The sequence below is a fragment of the Mercenaria mercenaria genome, chromosome 17 (assembly GCF_021730395.1).
Source record: "Mercenaria mercenaria strain notata chromosome 17, MADL_Memer_1, whole genome shotgun sequence".
NCBI lineage: Eukaryota > Metazoa > Mollusca > Bivalvia > Venerida > Veneridae > Mercenaria > Mercenaria mercenaria.
In genome coordinates, this window is record NC_069377.1 from 37,334,462 (window position 1) to 37,357,621 (window position 23,160).

The 23,160-nt window shown below is 35.9% G+C and overlaps 1 protein-coding gene across 1 annotated transcript; it reads right to left on the reverse strand.

Annotated features, from left to right (window-relative positions):
• Nucleotides 1–1,104: 1,104 nt before the first annotated feature.
• Nucleotides 1,105–22,467, reverse strand: LOC123535792 (eukaryotic translation initiation factor 4 gamma 2-like). The gene is made up of 20 exons (XM_053527791.1): nt 22,399–22,467; nt 19,372–19,406; nt 17,849–17,968; nt 17,253–17,355; nt 16,225–16,335; nt 15,817–15,883; nt 14,675–14,764; nt 14,046–14,215; nt 12,418–12,528; nt 11,998–12,066; nt 11,365–11,527; nt 10,697–10,969; nt 6,772–7,115; nt 5,738–5,833; nt 4,489–4,571; nt 3,818–3,870; nt 3,291–3,370; nt 2,478–2,736; nt 1,951–2,155; nt 1,105–1,267 (listed from the first exon to the last, which is right to left on the reverse strand). The coding sequence occupies exons 1-20, from the start codon at nt 22,465–22,467 to the stop codon at nt 1,120–1,122; spliced, it is 2,649 nt and encodes an 882-aa protein (XP_053383766.1). The 3' UTR covers nt 1,105–1,119.
• Between the last annotated feature and the right edge of the window lie 693 nt (nt 22,468–23,160).

Genomic DNA, 23,160 nt, shown 5'->3' on the forward strand with positions numbered 1-23,160 from the left:
TTGGGTTCCAACAAAAGGGGTTTTTCGGGGGCGGGGGAACGGGGGTAAAAAGCTCCCCGTCCTTTTTAAGTGAGCTAAAAGAAATGGGGAAAAAAAAACCAAGATTTCTCAAAAAAAGGGCCCCCTTTCGCAAATCCTGTGGGTTTTTACCTTTTCCTTAAATGGGCATTGAAAACAGAGGAAAGAAAGCACTCGCTTTTTCAAAAATAAGGTAAAAAACCCCAACAAGTCAAAAAGGGCCCAAAGCCAAAAACCTTTTATGGGGTTTTTCCTTTCCCATAATGGGAAAGGTGATGGGAAAAAGTTTTGAAGTTTCAAAGCTTTTTTTCAAAAAACTTTTTTCAAAAAAGAACGGTACGAAAAAATTAACCAAAAATTTTAAGTCAAAAGGGGCCCCTTTCAGCCCAAAACCTTTATGGAGTTAGTCTCTTGCCTATAAATGGCCATGGTGGTAAAAAAGTGTTGAAAATTTCAAAGCTTTATCTCAAAAGATTTGTCAAAATTTGGAGGTACGAAAAATTTAAGGGGGGACGCCCCACGCCCTGGTGAGTGGATTCTCACTTATTCTTCGAATAGTCAGCTAAAAAGCACTCTGGACTAAACATTCTTTAGTCAAATCTGAATGTTCACAATTAAAACCTTTTTTTGGGAAAATTATTATTGGGAGCAGAACACTTGAGCAGTATAAAAATGCTGTAAAACCAGTTTTTCTTTTACAAACTTCGCAACATCCAAAACAAAGGACAAAAAAATTCTACATTCAACTTTCCCAAAATTTCTTTCGTCAAATCCCAAAAATTTACATTATTTAGGTTTTTTTTAAATAAAAATTTTGTGCTTACAATTCCACTGAATGGATATCTACATACCGAAACTTGTATTGAGTTGGTTTGTTTAGTTGGGCTGAAAACCCTTTTTTCAATAGTAATTATAATATGCTATGGTCAGTTAACGTAACCAGAGAGAACATTATGTTCTCTATAACTGAAAGATAATGTTGCCACATGAAAGAGGACAAATTGTCACCTTAACGCAACAAAGTCGTATCTTCTTATAAATTTATAATAAGATACGACTTTGTTGCGTTGAGGTGACGAAATAACCCTGCCTTAAGTGATCTCATTCATGTCTAATCAATGTATATGAACCCTGTACCTTCATTTTATCGAGTAACTGTTTTTCTTTCTCCTGCAATGCCTTGCTAGGGTTGCTTTTAGGGTCACATCCTTCACCTAGAGTGCTTTCTGATGTCACATAACGCAACACACTGTAAAATGATACTATAATTAACCACCACTGTTGCAAAACTGTGGAGAACATTGTCATTTTCACATTATAGAACATTTAATGTAAATTTCAAGATGTCTGTTGCTTGCTCAAACCTACATCGTTCAGGTCATATGACAACTTACTTTCTACAGTCATTCCTACAAAATTTACGTCATATGGTGAATTTTCCAGCTTTTGTTGGAGGATGACCCATGGTGCCCCTCTAGGCATGAGCGAAGCAAAACACTGACCTTCCTTAAACCAGCAGCATGGTTCTCTCAAAAGAACTCTACACCCCAATTTGTCTGCTACCTTAACCACTAGGCCCCCTGTCTACGGTGTAGTAAAACCAAAAATGCCCCATCCAGACATTATTTCAGACATGAGTGGACACACAACTTCAAAGCCGACAAAATGCATTCCTCATATAAAAACCACACAAGATTCTTCTAAGTGATTCCAATTCAGCAACATACTGGAAACCCACTTGGCCACAGAGACCAGAACAAAGTATATAATAATTTTCCATTCCAAGTCTAAACCACATTCTTGGTAAATTATGCAACACATCCAAATTTTATTCCTCACAATACTGAACTTCATTCATTTTTTTAAATTTTACTTCCAACATCAAAACAAAACCTGAATATGAAAGACTGTTTAAGTGTTTCAGTTACTCACCTGGTAGAAAGGACATTGATGAAAGCTGGTGTTTGATGAAGGTCTGTGTTCACTGTTTCCTTGATCCACCTAAACACAGCCGTGGCCGATGGTTCAGCCTGTATTTGCTTCCACAGCTCTGACTGTACACGTAACAACGGGAACATAAAGCTTAAACCTCTCTCCTCTAAAATTTCCATCATTCTCTCCTTGCTTCGATCTACTTCTGCAATACAAAATTTTACCAAATGTGAAAGCTGTGAATTACGGCGACGTGCCTACAGCTGAACATAAAAATTTAAACATCTAACACTCCATATGTTAAATATTAAAGTCATAAATTGTCCAGGTCCTTATCTCTGCAATGCTTGGAGCAACCTTGAAAAGTGTCATGCACATAATAAACATTTTTTGGGAATCATTTGTATGAAGTCTCAAAGGAATCCTTTTGAAAGTAACTGACAGACCACACACAGGACCAATAGATTCCCCCTGCAGTCTAGACCTGCAAAATTGACAATGTGTCAATTAAGTAAGGATGTACATACCAGGAAGCATATTTTGAAGGTCCATTTTGCTCTCATTAAATACATTCACAACCCAGTCTTTGTCTTTCCGTTTCAGCATTTGTTGAAGACATAGTAGAAACAGAGGGTAGTATGTCCCCTGTTCCATAGGTTCAGCAAGCTCTTGTAGTGTGACTATACACTCTGTAACGGCAAATGCTCCAAACCTTGCCACATACGTCTTTATCAGCGGAACATCAGTCTCCATACCTGCCATCTGTTCTAGTACCGACTTGTAACCCTGCAAACATTTTGATCCAAAAACTAACTAAAAGCAAATCATATAAGTAACATATTCTAATATCACAAATTGTGATTATCTTTAACCCTTACCCTGCTAAATTTCTATAATGAAATTGTCCATCTTTCAATTTGGACAGTACCATTAACTGTTAAAAGGGGTGCTTAACAAAAAGATACTGACTGAATGGCGAACAGTGCAGATCATGATCAGACTGCACAGATGTGCAGGCTGATCATGATCTACACTGGTCGGAAAGGCAGAATCCATCATGTCGAGCATGGTAAGGGTTAATAATACAAGGCAAAGTAACACCAAACAGACTTGTAACAAACAACATATAGAGCTACCATCTTTCATTAATTTTACACAAACTTGCAACTGTCAATGCATTTCTTAAAACTTCCAGAAGTGGGCCTGGAATAGTACTTTGTTTGGCTGGAAATCAATAATGCTTTTAAAATGATGCTTACAGCTGTCAACAATGTTGCAATGTGACAATTTTACTACATACATGTACAGATTTCAATACCAATATTTTGGAGTATACTTACATCCATAAAATGTGAGGAAGTGGTGAGGTTCTCTGACTTCAATGCCATCACAAGCTTCATCACATTCTCCCTGTCTGTATCTACAAAACAAAATTATTTAACATAACATTACACATGTCTGACTGTATTGGTGCAATCTCAAGTTTATTCACTGTTGCCAGCAATTGTCCATATGACAGTTTCTTCAGAAAAATATCTGACATCTGAAGTTTCCGCGGCTAGCGAAAAATACAGAAGATGCTCCAATTACAGAAGCTACCATTGGTTCTTAATAAAATTTGCAGACAAAAAGCCACAATAAATGGGGCTTGTAACGGTTAGGTTCCTTACTTAACAATTCTACTATTGTCAGTTATAAAACAGTATCTCTGGAGTAAACAAAATCATCCAACATATTATAAACAAGACTAAAATTACTATCAGTTATAAACAGCTTTGTTCAACTATCTCTCTAAGTTGCTTAAATTATGACTGAATGAAATTGTTTGGTATTTTCTGGTAAAATCATGATAAGTATTCAAACATACCAGATTTATCTACAGTACTTGTCATCATATCAGTCAGCATTTCTGGCATATACCTGAAAACACATGCATATATCAACTATAAATTCCCATTATCCTTCTTTGGGCAATTAACATCAATTCAGCTTCTCTCTATATAAATACCTTAAAATTTCCAACATCTGAAGAATTAAATAAAATATGACATCTATTTGTTGGATTTCCAGTCACATTGACACGAATTTTGTGAAATTATTACTTATAAGCTTTTAATGGTGAAGGAAGATTTCCTCTTAGCATTATTTTTTGTACAGGCAGCCCCCTTGGTATAACCAACATTCTGCAAGTCAGCTGAATGGCTTTCTCATACCTTGACCCATGTAGGGGCTGAACCCAGAGGTGAGTGGCGATGATTTCAAATCTGACATTCACCACTCCACTTAGGATGCTAAAGGCAACACCTATGAACTATCTTTCAAGTGCAGAGTAATGGTAAAAGAAAGCGTAAAACAATGTATGTGTTATATTTCTTCTATTTGACTGTTTACCTAGATACCGCCTTTTTGCTACATTCATTTACAAATGTTTTATTACAGTAACATCTTTTCTTACATTAGAACATTATCTCAAGTAAGGCCTGCACATTTACTTTAAAAAATACCAATGTACTAGTGTTCCTGATAAAATGCACTTACTTCTTTGGAGGGTTCAAGTCCTTTATGGTTGTGAGAGCATCTTGCATTGAACCACCTTCCAAATATTCAATCAATGTACTTTTCTGAAAAAGAGGACGAAAAATAAAAATAATTTAAAGTATAATGACAATCCAGATTCCATACATGCATTTCCTCCAATTCTATGATTTGATAATGCAGATTAAGTTTTAAAAGCAGGGCTTTTTCTGGCCATTTTGGGAAAAAGGCCCCTATGCTTTTTGAGAATTTCGATTCGCGAATACTGCCATATTGGGAAATATATGTATCGGTTAAACATCCAAATTAGGAAAGTATTTCCATGAAAATCAGTCTTTTTTTTTTCTTATGTATATTTCTGTGACTTCTACTGCTAATATTCATAAAAGGAAACTGCTTTATATTCAAATTCAAGCTGCAAATTCAATATAATCTACAATACAATGGTTGCACCACTATAATTTGCAACAAAATAGGTCTTAAAAAAAATTTGCCATTGGGAATGGGGCCGAATTTCGGCCCCGTGGGACACACTGAAAAAGCCCTGAAAAGGTTTATCAACTTTATTTAGAAATAATTTTAGCTCTGTGGAATATCAGGCAAATTTCTCAGCAGGGGTATACTGCCCTTAACTTATCTATCGTATGACTATGTTCCTAGTAGACAAGGTTTGAGATTGTCAGAAAATTCTGAATGTCGTTGTTGTTCCATACAACAAGACTTGTTGCACTTAGTGCAAAACATTCAATGACAGAAGTTTCTGTACTATTGGTCCAAAACTGTGGTATGAACTGTCATTAGCATTACCCAAAAGTGTATCACTTGATGCATACAAACAAAATCTTATACACTGTATTTTAGAGACTTTATGGCACTGTTTTTAAATTTTTGATAATTGTTTGAAATGCGATAACTGCAGGTGTTAGTTTTTGAATTTTTGTTGAATTTTTACATTTCACCATTTATATTTTTAAGGCTTGTTAAATTAAATGTACAACACCACTGAATATGTCATTGTATAGAAATAGGCATTTAATTAAATTAATCAGTTTTAGTTTCATATAAGAAAAGACTTCCAACAAACTGTCATCTGTCAAATTGCTACTGACTCTCCCATGCCACTTGTCCTCGGATCCAACACAAAACCTCTTCATCAGTAGGCTGTCTACTGAGCTGACGAGATGGGTCTTCTACCAGTCTAACACATGAACGGATACAAAACTTTAAAATGAAAACAGTTCAAAATTCTTACCACTGTTTTCTGAATTTCATCCTTATTTGGCTGCTGAGACTTCTTCTTGGGGGGATTCAATTTCTCCTTTGGTACCTCCTTGATTGTCACAGCAGCCTATAGAAGACAACATGCTGCTCAGTTGTACAAGAACACATGGTATTAAGTGTCGACCTGATTTCATGTTTGTTGTTGTATTTTTCTTTTTAAGAAACTATGTCTCAATTTTCAACAAAATGGTTAAGTATTAGAGATAACATAGAGTATGTTTATTTTGCTCAGTTTAAGTCAAACAAATTGGCAACTTTTGAAATCTATTTTTTGTTCTGTTGGGTTTAACCTCACACCTACACAAACATAGATCATATGGCTACTTTCTAGCTTTAATGGTGGCGGAAGACCCCAGGTGCCTATCCGTGCATTATTTCATCACGAGCAGGCACCTGGGTAGAACCACCGACCTTCCGTAAGCAAGCTGGATAGCTTCCTCACATGAAGAATTCCAATGCCCCGAGTGAGGCTAGAACTTACATCTGTGAGAAGCAAGTGATTTGAAGTCAGCGACCTTAACTACTGTGCTATGGATGTCCCCTTGATATCTACTGATAAGGATATGAAAATAGTTCCTTTCTTGTATTTCTATCGGGCACAGGATGGTGCCCAATTGTTTCCTCATACATCAAATTCATTTGAGCCGTGCCATGGGAAAACCAACATAGTGGGTGTGCGACCAGCATGGATCCAGACCAGCCTGCGCATCCGCGCAGTCTGGTCAGGATCCATGCTGTTCGCTAACAGTTTCTCCAATTCCAATAGGCTTTAAAAGCGAACAGCATGGAGCCTGACCAGACTGCGCGGATGCGCAGGCTGGTCTGGATCCATGCTGGTCACACACCCACTATGTTGGTTTTCCCATGGCACGGCTCATTTCATCCTCAAACCAGAAATGATATATTGCTAGAAAAATTTGGGATCATCTTCCTTACTGTACTAAGGAGCCTTTGAAATGTATTACTAGACTACAAGGACCACTGACTATATAATGTCACACTTACTTGTTTAGCCAACAGTGGATTCAGACTGTTAACTCTCTGATCCATCATAGATGGGTTCCCAGTCATCAATGGGGAACCTGTGCTAGGGGCAGCCTGTGCTGATTTGGGCAACATTGTAGGGACACTTGGTCGCAGGGCAGTTGTAAAGTTTCTGTTGGGTCTCAGGCTTATCTCCTCTTGTTTAGGTAGGGGTGGGGGCGGGACAGCTGTGTTGGGTAGAGGTATGGGCATCTGTCCGTCCTGCATCATCATCATAGCTTGTTGTTGTGAGGGTGGAGGTGGGGCTTGCTGTTGTTGTTGTAATTGCTGTTGTTGTAATTTGGCTAGTCGAGGAGGTAGATTACCTAAACACAGAAAACATTAAAATAATATATTAATATATATATACTGTAGATTAACCAACATTCCTGTCACTTTTATTTTGCGATTTGATAGACTACAGAGTTCACACCATGTAGTTATTTATACTATTGGAGATAATGCTTTAAACAATTCAAGATGCATGGTGTTCTCAACACGAATATCAGCCTTAATAAAACCCTCAAAAATATCATCAAATGTTCAGAAGTTTACTTAAACTACATAAGTATGTTCATCAATTAACAATCAATAGCAATGTTATGCAATATAAACTGTTTAAATGAAGGGGCCACTTGAGCCGATGGCTACAGTTTCATGAACATGGTTTCATCTTTTTTCATGCTGCTCTTAAATGAAGCTATTTTATAACTAATGCTGAGTAAAATCTTATGTAGCTCTTGCACTGGAAGTGGCTCAATAAAGTTTTGACGCAGTGCAATTTTAAGGACAAAGACTACAGGTACTTGTCAACCAAACACTCATATCACTGCCTCATTACAGACTATAAGATTCTTTCACTGGCTGTAGGTGCAGATGGGAATATCCGGCCTCGAGGGTAACTGTTTAGGCGGTAACGAGGCTCCCTGCCGAGTTACAGCCTAAACAGTTACCCGAGAGACGGATATTTCCATCTGCACCTATAACCAGTGACAGAATCTTTTTCTTGCATACCCATTTCAAGAAATAATAATAAAAATAAAATCATTTGAAGGGCTTTCTTTTTAGAACTATTTCTTATAGCAGTGTATTTAAACAAAGCGCGGGAAACCAACGTCCGTAAACAAGACGTCATGACGTTTCAAAACAAATAACAATGTTTAGTTCCGGTTTTGTTTTATCAGTTGCAGCGTAACGTTATGAATTTTTGATAAAGTAACGTGATTTGAATCGAGAAATATACTATCAGGAACCAATAGGAACTGTCAAGGTACTGAAATTTTATTCCGTATTTTAAATAAAATATAAATTACTACATAAATCTTCTACATATTTGTAGTTCGTAATACGTCATTTACAGCACGAGAGTCATCTTACACCCCGGGGTGTAAGATGGATTTTTCCAGCACTGGTAAAAATGCCGGAAATCCCCGTCTGGTATGCAAGAAAACTATATCTGAATCTTGTACTAATTCTTCTAAAAATTATTCAAGCTATGAATCAACAGTGAGGTTACCAAAAATATGTCTATAAATTTCTAACAGATTGAAACAAAAAAACCAACAAAAAAAACAAGAGGACCATGATGGTCCTGAATCGCTCACCTCTTCCCACATGACCCAGTTTTGAGTATGACGTCGTTTTTTCTATTATTTGACATAGTGACCTAGTTTTTCAGCTCATGTGACCCAGTTTTGAACTTGACCTAGATATTATCAAGATAAAAATTCTGACTAATTTTCATGAAGATCCATTGAAAAATATGGTCTCTACAGAGGTCACAAGGTTTTTCTATTATTTGACCTACTGACCAAGTTTTCGAAGGTATGTGACCCAGTTTCGAACTTTACCTAGATATCATCAAGGTGAACATTCTCACTAATTTTCATGAAGATCTCGTGAAAAATATGGCCTCTAGAAAGGTCACAAGGTTTTTCTATTTTTATACCTACTGGCCTAGTTTTTGACTGCACCTGACCCAGTTTCAAAACAGACCTAGATATCATCAAGGTGAACATTCAGATCAATTTTCATGAAGATCCATTGAAAAATATGGCCTCTACAGGGTCAAAAGATTTTAATAATTTAGACCTACTGACCTAGTTTTTGACCGCAGTTTACCCAGTTTCAAACCTGACCTAGATATCATCAAGATGAACACTCAGACCAACTTTCATACAGATCCCATGAAAAGTATGGCCTCTAGAGAGGTCACAAGGTTTTTTTTATTATTTGACCTACTGACCTAGTTTTTTAAGGCACGTGACCCAGTTTCGAACTTGACCTAGATATCATCAAGGAGAACATTCTGACCAATTTTCATGAAGATCCATTCAAGGGTATGGCCTCTAGAGAGGTCACAAGGTTTTTCTATTTCAAGACCTACTGACCTAGATTTTGATCGCAGTTTACCCAGTTTCAAACTTGACCTATATATCATCAAGATAAACAAGCCCAACTTTCCTATAGATCTCATGAAAAATATGGCCTCTAGAGAGGTCAGAACATTTTTTCATTATTTGATCTACTGACCTATTTTTTGCTGGCATGTGACCCACTTTCGAACTTGACCTAGATATCATCAAGATGAACATTCTGACCAATTTTTATGGAGATCCATTCACAAGTATGGCCTCTAGAGAGGTCACAAGGTTTTTCTATTTTTAGAACTACTGACCTAGTTTTTGACCGCACATGACCCTGTTTCGAACTTGACCTAGATATCATCAAGATGAACATTCAGACCAATTTTCATACAGATCCCATGAAAAATATGGCCTTTAGAGAGGTCACAAGGTTTTTCTATTATTTGACCTACTGACCTAGTTTTTGATGGCACGTGACCCACTTTCGAACTGTACCTAGATATCATCCAGATGAACATTCAGATCAACTTTCATACAGATCCCATGAAAAAAATAGGCCTCTAGAGAGGTCACAAGGTTTTTCTATTATTTGACCTACTGACCTAGTTTTTAAGGGCATGTGACCCATTTTCGAACTTGACCTAGATATCATCAAGGTGAACATTCTGACCAATTTTCATGAAGATCTCATGAAATATATGGCCTCTAGAGAGGTCACAAGGTTTTTCTTTTTTTAGACCTACTGACCTAGTTTTTGACTGCACGTGACCCAGTTTCGAACTGGAACTAGATATCATCAAGATGAGCATTCAGACCAACTTTCATACAGATCCCATGAAAAATATGGCCTTTAGAGATGTCACAAGGTTTTTCTATTATTTGACCTACTGACCTAGTTTTTGATCGCACGTGACCCAGTTTCAAACTTGACCTAGATATCATCAAGCTGAACGTTCTGACCAACTTTCATGAAGATCTTGTGAAATATATGGCCTCTAGAGAGGTCACAAGGTTTTTCTATTTTTAGACCTACTGACCTAGTTTTTGAAGGCACGTGACCCAGTTTTGAACTTGATTTAGATATCATCTAGGTGAACATTCTGACCAATTTTCATGAAGATCTTGTGAAATATATGGCCTCTAGAGAGGTCACAAGGTTTTTCTATTTTTAGACCTACTGACCTAGTTTTTCATGGCACGTGACCCAGTTTCAAACCTGACCTAGATATCATCAAGATGAACATTCTGACCAACTTTCATAAAGATCCCACAAAAAATGTGACCTCTAGAGTGGTCACAAGCAAAAGTTTACGGACGGACGGACGCACGGACGACGGACGCTGCGTGATCACAAAAGCTCACCTTGTCACTATGTGACAGGTGAGCTAACAATCACTTTTCTACATGTAGGAAATAAGATGAAATTTTTGATCTTCAGTTGTTCCATATATCAATTCTACACATCAAGAAAAGGAAGACAGAACTGTACATGTATATTTAAATATTTCTCTGGTTTTTCAACAAATGATCAAGCAGCTTACTAGGTTTTTTCTGCTGAAACTGTTGTTGTCCCACTGGAGATCCCTGTGGCGATTGACCTTGTTGCTGGGGTGACAGGCGACCACCCTGCTGCTGCTGATTCTGAAAGTTGTGTCTCTGGGCTCTAGGAGAGCCCCCGCCACCACCATCAGTGGGTGGCGGTCGTTTCTGGTAACTGTTATAACCCTGATTGTGCTGGTTACCTCTGGGTTTATTGCTATAGTTGGGTATGTACCCATCCATCTGTATAACCCCAGGACCAGTTCCTAATCCCCCTGTAATATATATAACAATTATAAGTAACAATAGCTTGTTAAGAACGAAATCAAATTTAAAGCACACATGATGTGGCTTCTGTTTATTCTACTGATAGGTTTTAAAAGCATTTCCAACAATATTTCTGGTATGTAACAGCAGACTGTTTATCTTACCATTGTTTCTATATTCTGTAACAATACTGATTTCTTTTCTATATTAAAGTAGTTAACAACTTCTCTTCAAAACTTAAGGAGTTGAAAGACAAATGATTTCAGACACAGAATCTTCTGTCAAATCATCACAGAGAACTTTAGCCACACATGAAATCAAACTTGCAATTATTATCAATAACAGCTAAGGACACCAAAGAATGTATCAAATACAGAAGGTTTCTCTAAAACAATTATCTTACCCATCATCCCTGTTGGAGGCATGCCAAAAAAGTCGCCAAAAGATCCAGGAGGCCCTGTTGGAGCTGCACCAGGCTTCCAGGGTGCCCCCAAACTGCCATTCATCTGCACAGGGGGTCTTGGACCTCCCATTCTGTTCTGTTGCGGAATATATACACCTGTCTCCTGAAATGTTTTATCACAAAATGAATGAAGAGGGTATGATATCAACAGCATCATCTTATACTTGTTCCTGGTTCGATTAAAGTCTGAGGCATTCCTACATCAGGGAGTACACTCCCCATAACACCTTGATTTTGTAAAAAATTCTTCTTTTTTTAAATCATAAAACCTTGATTTGAGACAAAATGCATTAACATATTTAGTATTATTTTCTTTTCCTTGACCATTACACAAAATTTTCCATTGTCCTTAAAATGCCTCAAAAATTGTTTCATTCGGTGGCCCTTGCCTCATTACCCCTAAAGTAAAATGGCATTTTAACGTGACCAGTTATGACAATTTACCAGCGTAAACTTTTAAAGTAATGAGAACAACCTTGCAAATTCTTATCACAAAGAAGTGTATTTATAAATCTGTGCTGAAATATCCATCAACAGTATCTATGCCAGCTTATTTTTGTAGTTTTAACTTACATCAGCAGCCTCTTGCCTAATCTGTGTAATTGTTTTTGGACCTTCCCAACCAATATGTCTAGCCTTCCACTGTAATAAATACAAATCAAATGCTGTAGAATCAGAAAGTAATTACTGCAAGTCAGCAATATAACGCATCTCCTAAATACAAATGAAATGCTGTAGAATCAGAAAGCAACTACATGGGAATTTCACTTGTTTAATGAGGATTTAATACTTCCTGGACTTGAAGAATATAAAAATCACAAAAATGTGTTCCCAAAAAATATAATTTCACACTACCATCCTGTTCCAGAGTGACAAACAGCTCTCAAGCCTTATACATAGAAGATAGGTGTCAGAAACTTTAAAAACAACAGTCCTTCTATACTGTAAAAATATTCTAGGACTGCATCACTATCAGAAGTAAAGAACACTTACTTTATTATCTCTAAGCTCTATTACATCCTGAAGCATAAATCTAATTCTTGACGGCAACTCTTGTATACCAGAAAACTGTTTTATTCTACTAAAATATTGATCCATCCATGCCTGTAATATGAGTCGACATAAACATAGCAGTGTGTGTAAACATAATCACTTTAAAAACAAAAATTCTAAATCAGGTATTGCACATTTTTCTTCTCTAAGTCTTTCTGGGTTTTTTTCTCTCTCATTTAAACAACTAGAGATGCTTTTGAGAAAAGCGCATGTCTCCCACAACTGCCTCTATGAAAAATGTTAGTTTCTCTAGATGTTTTAGACGAGTGGATCCAATTAGATGGTCTGGATGAGTGGATCCAATCTGTAATTCAAGGGCCATAAATCAAAAGTGCCTGGGCGGATTTGGCTAGTTATCGAACTTGAGTAAGGTCTTATGGCCAAACACATTTTGTTCAAGTTTGGTGAAGATCGGATGAGAAATGTTCGACTTAGAGAGCGGACAAGAGTAAACAGACGGATTTTTTTCGGTAATTCAAGGGCCGTAACTCTAAAATGCCTGGACCGATTTGGCTAGTTATCAAACCTGGCCGAGGTCTCATGGTCAAACATATTTTGTTCAAGTCTGGTGAAGATTGGATGAGAAATGTTCGACTTAGAGTGCGGACAAGAGTAAAAAGGCCGATTTTTCGATAATTCAAGGGCCGTAACTCCAAAATGCCTGGACCGATTTGACTAGTTATCGAACTTGGCCGAGGTCTCATGGTCAAACACATTTTGTTCAAGTTTGGTGAAGATCAGATGAGAAATGTTTGATTAAGAGTGCGGACATGAGTAAAAAGGCCAAGTTTTCTATAATTCAAGGGCCGTAACTCCAAAATGCCTAGACCGCTTTGGCTAGTTATCGAACTTGGCCGAGGTTTCATGGTCAAACACATTTTGTTCAAGTTTGATGAAGATCGGATGAGAAATGTTTGATTAAGAGCGCGGACTTGAGTAAAAAGGCCAATTTTTCGGTAATTCAAGGACCGTAACTCCAAAATGCCTGGACCGATTTGGCTAGTTATGGAATTTGGCCATGATCTCATGGTCAAACACATTTTGTTTAAGTTTGGTGAAGATTGGATGAGAAATATTCGAATTAGAGTGCGGACAAGAGTAAAAAAGACCGATTTTTGGTAATTCAAGGGCCATAACTCCAAGACGCCTGGACCGATTTGGCTAGTTATCGAACTTGGCCGAAGTCTTATGGTCAAACACATTTTGTTCAAGTTTGGTGAAAATCGGATGAGAAATGTTCGACTTAGAGTGCGGACAAGCTTTGTGACAGACAGACACACGGACACACAAGACAGACTGGAGTAAATCAATATGTCTCCCACACCACTGTGTGGTGGGAGACATAATTATGAATGGCAAAATCTTCTTTTCAGTTACACAAACATTTTTTTTTATCTGTTTTTTATTCCAAATAATAAATGTGAAATTACGATATTAACAAATGTAGCAAAATAATGAAAGCATACAAAACATAAGAAAAAACACAAATATTCATGTCAATTATAAATGATCTACATCTTCAACAAGAATTGTACAGGCTTAAAATTCATTTCACTAGATTAGAATACCTTGGCTTTGGGCGTGTCAAGGCGTCGACCAACAGTTGTCATTATCTGACAGAGACACTCCAAGTCTTCCGCCGACTCCTGGATGGGCAGATTCTTTTTCTTCTCAAGTAGCTGTTTGATGCAGCGGTGCAAGATGCCCTCGTGAAGCATTTCCAGCTTACCAAGTTCACCTACAATCAGTTCAGTAAAAAATCTAGATGGTGAATTTTATAGCAAAAACAATTTGTCTAGTTTCCTTACGTTGCTGATGTCTCAACTTTTATTCCCATTATTGCTGAACAAGATAATTATTATTATGAACAGAATTATTTTGTAAAAATTTCAGTTACTGACAAAATTACAAATTCTGAAAATGAAGTGTCTGGTGCAGCAAAATCTTTTTTTTTTCAAAATCAGAGGCCATAAAATGTCCTTTTGTCTACTTCTGGTAAAAGACTATTTATCGTGAGAAAAAGACAAGTATCACAACTTGTTTAAACATCTCATTAATTAGTTTTGCTTACTTCTTTCAAAATCACCATGACAGATTGCCCTTTAAACAAAAACATTTCATCTCATTCAAATGTAATCAATACTGATGGCATATCACACAGAACAAACGTAGTAACAATGTTTTGAATGATACTGACCAATGAACTTGATATTTCCAAGCATCTTTCTCTTGGCAATGTGATATTGTTCCAGCTCCTCCTCCGACAACTGTCCATCTTTGTCAAAGGCTGAAATATACATCACATATAAATCTTAATTTCCCATATTTCTACTAGTTTAGGCAAAACATGCTATTAACCAGATTCATTCCATATTGGTAAGTAATTAAATATCATTTAAATAATCCTCTGACATGGATTTGGTCTATATGTTTCCGCGAACACTGCAATACATCGTATTGGGAAAGAAAAAAAATAGTTATATAATCTACTGTTGCCTGGATACAGGATACATTGATCAGATATGGACCCTGACAACATGTACATACATCCAGTACAAAAAAAACTATGTTACATCCAGTAAAACACAAACTATGAAACTTGTAATGGCAAATTAGAGTAACTAGTACTCACATAGGAAACTCTGCAAAAAATACAAAAAATCCATACAAGCTACACAAAAAATTATTATATTCATTATGCCATAATCAAAGAACAAACCTGCTTTTTTGAGGTTCAGTCCTCAAGATGAAAATCAATATTTCAACAAAAATTTAACCAGTAACATTTATTTCATATTGAATAACAACATGACTGACCAATGAAGTCGATATTTTTTAGCATAGTGGCTAAACTCCTATTTCACAGCTATTTTAGTTTCCCATGCTTAAATACTTCAGAAAGCTTTTTCTACAAGTTTTACATACATTTTTACTATGCAAGTGTAACTCAATATTGCCTAGAACTCACTGAATCACTGCCCATATCCTTTATTTTCAATTATTAGCTAAAATGTCTGTATTTTGAAAACTGACAAAAATCTAGTGTAACTGTAGAAAACAATGATCTGGTGAACTTTTGATGTGCTGTGACTTGTTAATGCTTGACAACTGTAGAAATCAATGTGCCTGTGTTGACCAAGTCAGTATTTGCTTGTTCCCGGTCTTAACCTGTGCATAAACAAGAACAGGAAGTTCAGGAACCAAGACTTGCATTGTTGACTTAGGTATATGCAAGTACCAATATGCAACGACAGCAGTTATGGTAGAACAACTAAAGTACGCCCTACATGTAAATTAACCAGTAGTTTTTAGTATTTCAAACAATATAGATGTTCTTACCATTACTGGCCTTTGACCTGTTCTCAAATTCATCCTGGCACTTGTTTAAAAGCAGTCTACGAAAGGTCTGAAAATAAAACATACTGATATGTATATGATCTGACAATCACATTCTTATGCCAAGACTTAGAAACAAGACAACAGAATTTAACAGAGAACACTGAAAAATTCCAGTACCGGTATACAGAAGTTCTCAAGGCCTGAATATCCTAAATGAAATTCCACGCTACAATAAATTTTCAATTTATAGAATTAACATTTAAATGTTTGTATGATGTGTAAAAATACTGTTGGAACAACTGTCTGATATTACAGATATGTAATCACTTCCACATTTCGAAAAAGACATTTTAATAAATCCCTTAACAGCAGACTATAAACAATTTCATATTTATTTTGAATTCTTACCGATATAGTCGAGTCCGGGGGTTCAAAGTTTGGTGCGTCTTCACATAATTGATGACATAATTTTGCATACACAGAACTATATTTTGGCTCATCAAGAGCCTTTTCAAAGATCTGAAAAAAAACACAAAAAAACATAATGTCAAGATGCACAAAACACTTCCTCAATATTAAAGGTTAACCTTCAGCCTGCTGGCGTCAAGTGATTCTCCCTTTGCAACCAGTGCAGACAAGATCATGGTCTGCACTGTTTGCTATTCAGTCGGTAAATTTTCAGTGAACACCCCTCTGAATAATAAGTGGTACTGCCCACATTGAATAATGGACCAGTCCATTTTAAAAATTTAGCAGGCTAAAGGTTAAACACAAAACTTTATGTAGTATTCAAATTACTCATTTCATCGTATCTTGGTAATCATGCTTTCTGAAGCAGACGTAAAACCACACAATTAACATTTTACAACATTTAACTACAATGGGAAGTTGTTACTTAACGTCATTATTTATTGCATACCACAGATCCTGTGGTGAGATGTAATTGCTTATAACAATGAATTTCCTAATTATTAACTGAGCTCAGCATTATAATTTTGCATTTCACAGCTGGTAAAGGGCCTGCTTACTATGCATATTACACTCAACAAATTTAATCCTTATCCTGCTAAATTTCTATAATGAACTTGTCCATCATTCAATCTGGACAGTACCATTAACTGTTAAAAGGGATGCTTACCAAAAAGATACTGACTGAATGGCAAACAGTGTAGATCATGATCAGACTGCATGGATGTGCAGGCTGATCATGATCTACACTGGTCGCAAAGGCAGAATTAATCGTGTCCAGCATGATAAGGGTTAAATTACCTCATTTGATCACTGATCTCAGTGATCTATTTTTAAAACAAGTAATCTTACCCATTCTGTCAATACTATGACCCCAATGTCCTCTACTGCACTCTTTTTAGAATATGAACCTACCTAATTTGTCAGAATTTCATACAATAATTCCATGTTATAAAGCAAACACTTACCAGGAGGATTATCCCTTTAAGAATGACTTGTGATTCAATTCCTACATTTAGAAGTTCTAGGCTTAACTTATCAAATTTTTCAGGTGACAATTTATTGAGGATTCTGAAATATTAAGAAAGAAGTGTTAAACACCGCCAACAGTAAAATGAAATAAACAAAATTTCTTTCAAGACCCTAAATATTTTGAATTGACGCTACTACAGCTTATACTACCATTATGTCTATTTGTGATAATATCAATTATCATGTTGGAAGTGGTGCACATTTTTCAACTGAGGCTGCATGTACTTTCCTTACAGTTGAAAAAGTGGGACTTCTGCACTCACTGTGATATTATATAAATGAACTTGACCTAAAACTTTATATCTATTTCAGGTAACACTTTTTTCCAGAGTTATAGAATTAGTTCAACAATTTCATAATTTTCTATAATTCCAGTATAAAAACAAACAACGAAATTCAGTAACATATTGCCGCCACACAAAAAGCACTTCTGTACATCAATGCACTAATCTGCTTTTGGCACTGCAGTGATAAATGATTAATCAGAAATGTACCTAATGCAGACTAAACTACAACACAGCTATACACTTACCCTCTGACCTTTCTAAAAACAGTATCATGTTTTTCATCATGGGTGAGAACATCTCGTTTCACGCTACTAGGAGGAATCCATCGTCGTGCTGTTGCTGGGCTGGAGACAGATCTCTCATCCCTGTATAATGATAAAATTATTATACGTTACTTCTGTTGTTGGTGTTTTTTTTTCCGAGACCTACTGACAACTTCCAAACATGTATCAGCAATCAAGGAGGAATATTCTTGATGGATATTTGATCTTTTGTTATGTGGGAGAACACATCTTTTTGCTTGCACACGCATGTTGGTAAAACCACTAACCTTCCATAAGCCACTTGGAAGGCTTCCTCTAATGTAAGAAGTTTACAACGGAAGTAAGGCTTCAAACCCACAGAGGTCAGGGACAAGTGATTCAAAGTCCACGACCTACAACCTACACTCCTAGTGTTCTACCTGTTGAGTTACTTGGGCAGACCTTTTTTATGCAGTTTATAACAGCAACATTCTGATAAAATTTTGAGAGTGAATTGTGCTGGATAAATTTAAAGACTGCCTACATGACTTTACTGAATCTTTCAGCATAAATGATGCTCTGGACACAGTCACATACCAGTGCAAAAAGTGAGTAACTTCTTCATACCAATGCAGTTATTCATTTTAAGCACCGCATTGACAATATGTTATAAACATTGAAGACATTTCACCAAACCAAAACCAGACCAAAGCATAAGCTAGTTTTAAGATTCTGTCACACCGCAGAATACAATTTCTTGCATACCAGACGGGGATTTCCGGTATCTTTACCGGTGCTGGAAAAATCCATCTTACACCCCGGGGTGTAAGATGACTCTCGTGCTGTAAATGACGTATTACGAACTACATATATGTAGAAGATTTAAGTAGTAATATATATGCTATTTAAAAAACGGAATAAAAAGTCAATACCTTGACAGTTCCTATTGGTTCCTGATAGTATATTTCTCGATTCAAATCACATTATTTGATCAAAAATTCATAACGTTACGCTGCAACTGATAAAACAAAACCTGAACTAAACATTGTTATTTATTTTGAAACGTCATGATGTCTTTCCTGTTTACGGACGTTGGTTTCCCGCGGTTTGTTTAAATACACTGCCATATGAAATAGTCCTTAAAAGAAAGCCGTTCGATTGATTTTATTTTTATTTCTTGAAATCGGTATGCAAGAAAAAGATTCTGTCACTGGTTATAGGTGCAGCTGGGAATATCCGGCTCTCAGGTAACTGTTTAGGCGGTAACTCGGCAAGGAGCCTCGTTACCGCCTAAACAGTTACCCTCGAGGCCGGATATTCCCATCTGCACCTACAACCAGTGAAAGAATCTTATAATAAACCATTCTGAACGCCTAAAACCAAATTTATGATAAGTTCATGCAAGTGCTCCTGCTCTGCTGACAGGTAAATTTAATTATTTCTTCTATATCACTACAAAAAGGAAAAAACATTTGACCCCCAGTAAGTCTATGAGTACATGATCATATATTGATTATTTCACGTACCGTCCCCCTGCGTGTGGAGAAGTACCACCCAGGTTCTGCTTTCCGTCCAGTATGTTGCCGGTATGTTATATCTTCTGTGGATACTTGTGGTACAATAAAAAACAAACAACAAAAACCGTGGTTCAGGTTTGATTACATCAATCTGACTTCATGCCACAACCTGAAATATATTAACAGCAGCAATGTTACAATTCATACACTTGTTCAATAATGATTTACAAAAAAAGACATTTATAAACTACATGTACCTCTGACTGAGCAGAGTAACCTTGGTTGTTGCACTCTGCATATCTATCTGGTTCATGCACTCTGCAGATCTATCTGGTTCATGCACTCTGCACACCTTCTGATCAGTAACTTCGTACCTGCCAAATTTTAAAGCAATAACTTGAATGGTTTTAAAGCTACACTCCAGACAACAAATATATAACTCTGTCAAAGCTCAATTTGTGACATAATCTCTGATCTTGTGCTTAACATTTTTTTGTGTTTTTTTTTACATATAGCTCACACCCAGGTCGGAACATATCAAATATTTCCCTAAGTCACCATTGTTTACTCTATCAGTAAAACGAATTTTACAATTTATGAACACAATCCAAGTCTAAAATAGTAAAGAAAAGCATAAGTTTATCATTTCAATCCTGGGAAAAAGAAAATTTTTGATAAAAGCTTCTATTACAGAAAACAAATTGCTAATCAGGGGTGTGGAATTCCTTTACATGTCCGACTTGTCAGACTCGGAACTTTTTGCCGACAGATAAGTGCATTTTTTCATAACACATTGCAGACCTGTAAAATTTGAGAAAAAGGAAGAAAAATTTAGTAACACTACAGCCTCAAGCTTTTAGAGGTTATAAAATAATTTAATGTTACGTTACTAAATCAAAGCTTTCCCCGCCCAGGGCTTCTAGATTGCTGCAATTTTGGAAAAAAAAAACGTACAAATGCATAGATCTAAATTTAGCTTCTTTTTCTGGATTCTGTTTGGCTCTTGATCTTGGTCTCGTGTGATTTTGCACATGGTAACTCAACAAATAGAAACCAGTAGTAAATAACTCTTGCAAAATCGTAGACAAATTCGTTGTTAGAACTTCAGCCACCAAGAAAAACTAGAGTCATTAGTCAGGCAAAATGAAAATCAAAAGCACAAAGAGGTCGAAAGTATGATTCAAAACAAGTCAGAACATGTCAAGAGTAGTCCTGATTTTCTGAATTCAGCTGGCTTCACATGGGCATAGCATTTTGTTATACTGTATCTGTTGCATGTTTTTAGCCTCACAGATGCGACTTCAGCTTTGTATAGAGGTAAAAGTGTTAAATTTTTCATAGCTTATTTTTTGTCACAGTTCGTCAATTCACTGTATTATGTTTGTTTTGTTTCTACCGAAATAAATAATTATTGGCAGTTCCATGCAGATTTTCATGTTGAAAATCTGGAAGAGAGAGTTTTGACTGCGGACAACTCAATGTTACAACGGGTACACCCCTGCTAATTTCTGTTAACCCTTTACCACACCGACATGTTTATCCCCGTAACTATCGATTACCAAACAGATACTTATTGCCCCGTGTCTACCGATTACCAGATCGACATGTATATTCTCGATTATCGGCCATTTGAACAAAAACGGATATTCACGTATCTCATAATCAATCGCTTTATTTTTTTCTTGTCCTAAAGAAACGAATTCCTGATGTTCACTAATGCAAAGTATGGGATTTCGTCATCAGTATTTGCCTAAAACACCATGTGGTTACTATTAAAATTTATCATATAATTTGCAACCAAAGACACCATTTCTTTCCCTAACTATGCACAACGCTACGTCATGGAAAATTACTAGGAAAACTACTACAACTTCTATTGTGCTGGACTTTACTCGTTCTAAAAATAACAACCATTAAACAGTAATAAACTCCCAAATATCTTTAAATATGTACGTTCATGAAGGTCACACGTGATTTATGCAGGTTTCCCATGAACAACAATTTTTGTATACATACTATACAATAGACTTCATGGCCATATATACTGTTAATCAAAACGGAAGGACTGCGGCTTCCAAATATTTTATAACGCCCAAAATAGTTAATTGCAGCAGAAGTCACCCCTGATGTGCCGGTCACACATTAAACCGGAATCCACCTAAAAACCGGAATACACTTTGCATAACCGGAATACACCTGTATTTTTTAATTTAACGGTATTTTTGAAGTGTTTTTGATATAATTCAATCATATTTATCATAAATAATTAATATACAAAAAGGAAAATAAAATATGCATGCAAAATAATTTTATATGAGATTGAAGTTCGGCGTCTGCGCCGGAAATTTCCATAACCGAAATACACCCGTATTTCAATAATAAATGATATTTTTGTAGGGGCTATTGCAGAAAACATTCAAGTATAATATAAAATAATTAGTTTACAAAAGGAACATGAAATACTTTAACGCAAAACGATTTTATACGAGACTGAAATTCGGCGAGCTTACAGAAATGTTGCCGCTTACGTCGCTCTGACTAGATACCGGAATGTTGATTATTGGAAATTATTTAATAGTTTCTTCACATTTCATTTAAAAAATGAAAAAACAAAGAAAATAATTTATGATAAAAAAATATCGATATTCAATTTATAAATGAATTATAGACAAAATACGGGTCATGACATAACCGCACTGATCGGAAAGGGCTTAACATGATCGGAAAGGGCTTGTCATATGTTTATCATTTGAAATTATTAATTGTTTCTTCATATTTCATTTAACAAATAAAAGAGAAAATAAATTAGGAATTATAAAATAGCAATTTTCGATTTTAAAATGAATAATATACAAAATACGAGTGGCATAAACCGCGCTGATCGGAAAGGACATAACATGATCGGAAGGGGCATGTCACGTGTTTATTATTGGAAATTATTTAATTATTTCTTCAGACTTTGTACAACAAATAAAAAAGAAAATAAATTGAGAAAACAATATCAATATTCGATTTTTATATGAATTATCCCTTTACTCCATAGATACGCTTTTTACCACCTCTATCCATTCCCTGATAAATACCCTTTTTACCACCTCTATCCATTCCCTGATAGATACTCTTTTTGACGCCTTCAAGTTTAAAAGCAAATTATGAATAAAGTACAACATCAAGGAATCCCATAAAAGCATTTATATAAAGTTTAAACCATGTACAAATGATATCTGTCAAAAAATATATGGTTTATATTTGATTTTTAATGGTAATTTAAACCTGAAATGAGGTAGTGTATTTATGGAAAATTACTCTGAGGAAAGTTTCATCTTGAGCTAAAATTAGCCTATCAAGGCTAATTATACCCCCAAGTTTATCTTTACAAATTATGAATTTGTGTAGTACTTATTTGTACAAATTGTGAATTTGTGCAAGCTAAAAATAGTACTGTAAATTTTTTTTAGGTTTCTGCATTTCCCAGGTGATTTAGAAAGCGGAACTTTTTTTTTCAATGGATTTATATAAAAAATATACACTTTATGATGGATTAAAAAAGTAACTGCTGCAAATACATATAGGTCTGATTTACCCTGAAGACAAATTAACAGCTAATTACCTGCTGCACTAAGGAATTTTATGACATATGTCTGTATATTACCTATCAGTGTGGGGTATGGTTGATTGGGGTGATCTTTGGATAATTGGCGTGTGCTATGGATAACTGTAGGCAACTTTGATGTTAATCCAATTAAGAAATTTTACTGATAAGTGTTTTTATAAGCTGATAAAATTGCTTTTGATCAA